This window comes from Macadamia integrifolia, unplaced genomic scaffold (genome assembly GCF_013358625.1).
Source record: "Macadamia integrifolia cultivar HAES 741 unplaced genomic scaffold, SCU_Mint_v3 scaffold2338, whole genome shotgun sequence".
NCBI classification, from domain to species: domain Eukaryota; kingdom Viridiplantae; phylum Streptophyta; class Magnoliopsida; order Proteales; family Proteaceae; genus Macadamia; species Macadamia integrifolia.
This window is the reverse complement of record NW_024868646.1, coordinates 24,148-31,608: the sequence shown is the minus strand read 5'-3', so window position 1 is coordinate 31,608 and position 7,461 is coordinate 24,148. Positions and strand designations below refer to the sequence as shown.

General features: G+C 37.0%; 1 protein-coding gene across 1 annotated transcript in view; it reads left to right on the top strand.

Annotated features, from left to right (window-relative positions):
* Positions 1–1,860: 1,860 nt before the first annotated feature.
* The window catches only part of LOC122066313 (phragmoplastin DRP1C), a 13,309-nt gene continuing 7,708 nt past the window's right edge, over positions 1,861–7,461 (top strand). Inside the window, exons 1-9 of the mRNA XM_042630136.1 lie at positions 1,861–2,010; positions 2,120–2,288; positions 2,402–2,465; positions 2,619–2,726; positions 4,753–4,854; positions 5,586–5,636; positions 5,711–5,772; positions 6,692–6,782; positions 6,935–6,999. Of these exons, the coding sequence (XP_042486070.1) occupies positions 2,160–2,288; positions 2,402–2,465; positions 2,619–2,726; positions 4,753–4,854; positions 5,586–5,636; positions 5,711–5,772; positions 6,692–6,782; positions 6,935–6,999 (672 nt within the window). The 5' untranslated portion in view covers positions 1,861–2,010; positions 2,120–2,159. The remainder of the gene's footprint in view (positions 2,011–2,119; positions 2,289–2,401; positions 2,466–2,618; positions 2,727–4,752; positions 4,855–5,585; positions 5,637–5,710; positions 5,773–6,691; positions 6,783–6,934; positions 7,000–7,461) is intronic.

The following is a 7,461-nucleotide window of genomic DNA, read 5'->3' as shown; positions in this document are numbered from 1 at the left end:
TAAATTGAAGATAAAAAGAGCATCCATACTATATGTATGACAAATTGTCTGTAGTGAGTGGTGAGATGCAGTGAACATTCGACAACTAAGAACATTCGGACACACGCCTTAAGGGACTCTCAATCACCCGATGCTCACTACACCAATGCAATCACTGCAGACGATTTTCACACTTAGATCCATACCTCGTCGGATACAATTTCCTTTCAATTTCTTAATTTGGAGAGCAAATTAACATCTTAAAATTGATCAATCAACTATAGATTCCTTCGCAATAAAGATCTAGATTTCAAGCTGAGAAATTGGTTTCAATAATAATAAAAAGTGGGTCTTTGTCAATCCAACTCCCAACTGCCATCAACAGCTATCAACAGGGACTTGATAACTAACTTCTGAAGTAAATGAGTTTGTCTATCATCTCCAAGCTGACAGCTTGCGAAGGAATCCTCAAGTGGAACCCACTGGCAACCCATATCAGGAAAAGAGGATGATGCATGGTTGCGTACAATAGGGGCAGAGAGGATGAGGAACAAATAATAATCAATAGGGAAGGTTTTCGTCCTTGTGTCTTCTCTTCCACGTATAAAACGATTTTACTGTTTTCTTGGATCCGACACTGTTTTGTCGCATCTTATTGGTGCACTTCCCCCTTTATGTCTCTTGTTCGAAGAATCATATCTTAATGATGAGAAAAAGCTAAGCATCAAGGATTTTTGTTTTTTGGTAAAGAAGCACTAAGGATTTAGGGGACGGTATATCGATTCGAATGAGGGTATCGGTCAGTTTTACCCCTTCAATTTTTTTTAAAATATTAAAATTTTACTATTTTACCTCTTAAATGATACGAATCACCTATTCGAATTGATTGGAGATCGGAGATTAGTCTCATCCAATACCGATTCGATGTAACTGATACGACCAATACAAGACCAATGCTTGAAACCATGCTAGGCACACTCAAGATGCTTTGCTAGCTCTAGCATGTTTCCATCATGCTCTCTCCTCTCCCTTTGAAAAAGATTCATTTGCTTTTATGTGTTTAATTCTGTGACTGGAAGTTGATGGTATGCCCAACTCTCTCTCTCTCTCCAAAAAAACAATAAGAGGAAATTTTCCAAAGTTAGTTTTGTGAACTTTTTCATTTTTTTTTTTTAGTGAAAGTGAACTCATTGTACGCTAACTCTTCCTTTGAGTGCTAGGAAAAGGAAGTCACTTCCTCTCTCAATAAAATAACATATCTACCTCTATGTTGTCGGAGGAGAGAGAAAGACTTAGGAAGCGCTACTTAATGTTATGCTCTCAAATAGAAAACTACATCCCTCATTACTATTAGGGAAATTATTATTGAAATAATGGTCATTGAAAGAAATTTGTCACAGGTCTTGAAAGGACAAATGCAAAGAAAAGAACCTAAGTTTCACATAAATGAGGATGAACTCATTAGCATAAAGACGATAACTTATGGGAAAAAGATCCTATGATGATTTTTTCGATGACACTACATTTCTGACATTTTTCTTCTTTATGACTATGTGGGTTTTCTGTATCACAATTGACGTAGAATGAAAGATTCTTTTACACGGATAGCTTTGAAAAACAATCTCCCAAAAAAATTTTATCTCTGAAAAGAAAAAATTGAGGGAAAAAAAGGGGAAAGGCACGGTTTCAACAACCGAGAATTAAATCGGTGAATCTGCCAATTTGGATTGGAATTGGCATCTATTGATCGATTCAGATTGAAATTGGAACTGAGTAATTAGAAAGAGGGGTAGATATGTCATTTCCTTTTGGGACACGTGTATGATAGAGAGGATCCGACGTGGAGAGGATTCAGGCTCCAATATGAAATGCCATTCTAGTTAAAAAATTGCAAAGTGAGCAACCATGAACCATCACGTCTTCAACCATTGTTTGTTTATTCGTTTCTTTCTTCCCCTCTACTACTATCACAGTCTCTCTTTTTCTCTCCTTGAAGATCTGAATCTCTAGCAGTCGGAAGGGCTTGATCTCGTGAGTTTCTTCTGATTACAATGCAATGTCGCTCTTCGATCTGAACTCATTTCTCATTTACAGCTTCTTAACCATGGTTGGATCCATTTTTTCTTTCTTTTTGTGGCAGTGGCGGAGACTTGAGATCTTGGGGAGAGATCTGATCTGAAATGGCGACCATGGAGAGCTTGATTGGGTTGGTTAATAGAATACAGAGAGCTTGCACCGTTTTAGGTGATCATGGAGGAGAGGGATCTCTCTGGGAAGCTCTTCCTTCCGTGGCTGTTGTCGGAGGCCAGGTTCAATCCCTTTTATATGATTATATTCAATCGTTTTTGGATTTCATTTTTGGTTTTTTTTTCCCCCTTTTTAATTGATTTTTTTTTTTGTGTGTGTGTGTGTGGAAATTAAGAGTTCCGGTAAATCGTCCGTCTTGGAAAGCGTTGTGGGGAGAGATTTCCTGCCTCGAGGATCCGGTAAATGTGGATTTTTTTGTTTGGAAAATTTGAACCTAGATTTTATTGGGTAATCTTGAGCTTCTAACTCTGCATTTCTCTCTTATCTCTCCTATTTATCATGTCTCTCTTATCTCTTCTATTTATTATTTACTTTTCCGGTTAATTATTAAGGTATTGTGACGAGGAGGCCTTTAGTGCTTCAACTTCACAAGACGAACGATGGGCAACCAGACTATGCTGAGTTTCTTCATGCTCCAAGGAGGAAATATACCGACTTCGGTATGTATAAATTGGAAGAGGATATTTTCTGTTCTAACTTAGCATCTTTTTTTATATTACGTTTTCTTATTGGGGAATTCTCTGTATGATGTGGATCTTATTAAAAGGAAAAAGAATATTTTTTTAAAAATTTATATCCCTTCATAATTAAGTTCTATAGTATATCACCTTGTTTATTTTTTTAATACTAATGTCCTTGTAAATATGCATTCAGCTTGTGAGATGGGAAGTTAATGTACAATTCTTATATGTAGAAACTTAAATTTGGGACATAAAACCTGGTATTGAACACCTTCCTATGCTTTGTGATTGGTAATATCTGTTTTCACAAATTATTACGAGGGAAGAATTTCTAGAATGTGCTGGCTATGAATCTTTTGAAGCATTCTCCACTTGAAGTTTGGATTAGAGAATGCAACTGGCAACTGTCAACTGTGTGATGTGATGATTCCAATGGCTTAATAGGCTTAATTTGTTAGTGTAAGAAACACATATAGATCATTCTAGTTTGTTGAGAACTTCTATGAACTCCATGCTTGTAGTTCCACCGACATTTTGGCAAATTGAGGACTTCTATCTGTCCCCCCCTCCCCCCCCCCCTCCCAATCCTCTCACAAATAAAATTTAGTGGCATGCCACAACATAAAATAGAACCGAGGAGAGACCAGCCCTTAGAGCCATTTGTCTATTTGCCTTTCTAGCCAAAGGTATTTTCAACTCTTTTTTTTTTTTTTTCAATATAAATGCTACACATTTGAGATCCATGGCATCAGAAACATTTCAGGATTGATTTGCATTTTCTCTGAGCTTCTAAATGCAGCCTTTTTTTTTCTTCTTTTGGTACAAACTCTTAGCATTTTCGTAGGTTAGATATGGGCTTTATTTCCTTATCCTGGAACCAGGAAAGCTTTAGGATATCACGAGGATTCGCCTGTTTGCAATTTGTGGAACACTTTTACAAGGTCATGCGTAAATTTTCGGCTTCGACCCTTATACTTGGAGAGGGAAAAGGACATGTGGTTTCACATTGTCAAACTTTCTTTAAGGTTCAATATATATAAAGTATTGGAGCTGATGTGGTCAGTGTGGAGTTAAATGTAAGCTTAAGTGAAAACTGTTACCTGCCTTACCCACCTCTCATTTCAAGGGTAAGGGTAAAGATTTTATACTGTAGCATAGGCAGGTAGGATAAGGGGTAAAATTATACCATTTTTCTGGACATTTAGGTTAAAGGTAAGTGGTTCACCACCTTGCCATTACGTATTAGGTCGAGCCCTTCCCACCCAGGCCAATAACCATTCCTCAAACATACCCAACCGAACTACCCAAGGCCAAAGGCCTGAGGCTGATAGTCAAACTCTCACATTAAGCAAAACAAGGAAAGGATTTGACTGTCCAGATCACTCAATTGCTTTTCCTGCTTTACCCGTTTACCTGCCGGGCAATGGAATTTCTTACCTTTACCCTGTAGGTTAAGGGTAAAGGAGTTACTTATGCCTCAGAGGGTACGGATAAGGCCAATACCTGATGTACCCTACCCGACTGCAGCTATAGTTAAATGCTGACTTTACTCCAATGTCGTAGATTAGATTAAATAAGTATGACTGTGTGCTTTGAAACTAAATATAAGATTGGAAATCATTCCATGGATCTACATAATTTATGCCATTGGTTTGAAATAAATCATGGAACCGTGAGCTTCATTTGCAGATGGAAGGTAATCCCCTATCCTTGGTGTCTGGCACGCCATAAGATTCTCAAGGATGGTGGTTTACTTGGAAAACAGAGTTTGGTCCCTCTAGAACATCAGTAATCGTAAGAGAATTAATTACTAAAAACATATTCTCAAAGTAATTGTACATTCCCTTTGCCCCTTTTGCTTTATTACCCTAATATGATTTAATTCTTGGGAAGTTTTCTGCTATTAGTTTTTGAGCTTTGTTCAAAGGAAGTTTGCTGCTTTTAGTTTTATGTGCTTAGAATAAAAATTTGTGTTGAGTAGCGCGTAGTAATTTTCCTTTTGTAGCTGCCGTGCGTAAGGAGATTCAGGATGAAACAGACCGAATAACTGGAAAAACGAAGCAAATCTCCAACATTCCGATTCACCTAAGCATCTACTCTCCAAATGGTTGGTATATACATACCTCTACGTCTCAGTCTACTTGTTGTATTTGAATTGCCTCATTAAGCATCCATATGTAAATTTGAAGAACTTCCTTTCTGTTAAAATATTTTGTGGTGAAATGTTGATCTTCATCTTACAAATTTTGCTTATAATATCATTCAATATTCTCCCCTCCCCCAACTACCCTGTCTCTATGTGTTTATAAATTGGGGATAAATATTTGTTCAATTTGTTTTCATTTTAGGTACAAGTGCAACCTAATATGGTTAAAATTTTCTCGACAATATCTTACATACTACTCCATTTTATTGTTTGGAGATTTGTTACTTAGTTTTTCAGTTAATAAATGTTCAGATGGAATTGCTGTTAGAATAATGGGTGTTGAGTTGAGATGAGTTGAGTGTGTACAATGTAATTCAAGGATGTAATGTTAATCAACCTTACTTTGGAGAGAGAGAGAGAGAGAGAAGATAAAACACAAGATGGTGCAAGTTGGACTTTTGCAGTTATGCCAACTACTTGTTATGCTGGTAGTCAGCATAAAAATCTATAGAAACACGAGTCATAAAATTCATTGTTGAGTTGGTTATTTTGCTTCAATGCTTGTAGTTTATTCTGTTTCAGGATTTGAAAAAGAAAAAAACTCTTTTATGTTTGTAAAATTGGTCTTTTATGTTCTTTTTGGACTGTCTTTTGATTATTTTTGGTTATAAATATATTGTTTCATTTGGCAGTTGTGAATCTGACACTCGTTGATCTACCTGGGTTGACGAAGGTCGCAGTGGGTAAGTTTAAGTGGGCAGCATACTGTTATCTGTTATGATTAAAAATGTATTAATGATAATTCATGCCTTTGCAGAGGGACAACAAGAAAGCATTGTTGAAGACATTGAAAACATGGTCCGCTCTTTTGTTGATAAGGTGAATAACAATTCTAAGTATTTGAAATTTCCTTTAATTTTTTTCTTGTCAGTTCCTCCTTATGTTTCTCATTTGTTGTATGAGCTAAGACTTCCCCAAATGTTAGGAATCCTTTTTGGTAGTGCAGTAGATGGTGTTCTGCATACATGGCACATATGTGTGGAATGATGGTAGGAAAGTGTGAATTTATGATACCTATACCCCTTATCTTACCAAATTATCTGTGTTAGATGTAAACGATATGGGTTTGAATGTGAGATATGTATTTGGGTCTACCAATTCTGTACCTATTCTTTTTTTCTGACTCCCGTGCATTCAATATGTATCAATTAGTTGGACATACTCCCGACATGCTTTGATGAGTAAATTTAGTTAGCTTCATTACTTGGATATTGAATATTATTTTTATGTATATTTTGTATATCTACATTAGTGGAATCCCAATGGCAAAGATTTGGGGGGTTATATCTACTTCTAGCCTTCTAGGATTCATATCCATATCCAGACTCTCTCAGGAGTCCTCTTTCATGGTTGTGGATTCCCAAACAAGAATTTGGCATTGTTGTAACAAAGTCTGTGAGATAATTACAGATTCTTCTTTTTTCTAGAACTGGTTATTGTGTTTCTTCAACTGACCATTAAGAATGCAATAGACCATATATCATGTGTGCTTTCAGATTTTTATTTGCTTATATCAGATCCATTGATGAAAAGTTCACTCCTGCCTACCCCCTGCATATACCTTATATTTCAAGAGACATGATAGCAGGGCTTCCATTACTGGCTTCTTCTTTTGTTACCTTGGAACTATTAATGCTTCTTTCAAGGCCCATATTATTCATGCAACTATTCAAAGATGCATTATCGATCTCTTTATCTACTTAATCAATTCATATAATTCATTGATCTGGTTTTGTAGCCCAATTGCATCATATTAGCCATTTCTCCCGCAAATCAAGATATTGCCACTTCAGACGCCATAAAGCTCGCAAGAGAAGTTGACCCTTCTGGTATATTGAAGCTAAAATTTATTTGTTTCTTATTTTATAGTAAGGTTGTATCTCTTTGTCTACATGTTATAGGTTCAAAATGGCCATATTTGATTCAAAGTTTTATGCGATTATGACACCATTTTTACTATTGCATTTTGTACTTCTTTTAGGTGAAAGAACATTTGGAGTGTTGACAAAGCTTGATCTGATGGACAAGGGTACCAATGCTCTGGATGTATGGATCTGATTGTGGATGTGTATACGAATTTAAGGGGAGGGTTCTATATGACGCTAGCTTGCAGTTTTGTGCCAATAGGGGGAGGGTTACAAATCGCCAATAAGGGGGCATTTAATGAGGAGAGAGGGTGTGGGGTTCAGGGGTCATTGCTTGGAGCAATGGCAAAGTGCTCTTTCCTCCTGCACAGTGGTGCGGGTTCGAGTCCAACCAGCCTCTCCATAAAGGGGGTAAGGCTGTCTACCTATATACCCTTTCTAAACCCTGCTTAAGTGCGGGAAGCCTTTGTGCACTGGGTAACGGCCTTTTTTAGAGGGTGTGGGGTTCACGGGTGGGATGTGAGAGGGTGTGCGTAATAATTTGCACATTGGCGTCGTGCTCTTCCTTTTCCCGTAAAATTAAGTGGGCTGTACATGTTTTTACATGGCTTTGTAACTTGTTTTTTTTTTTTTTTTTTTTTTT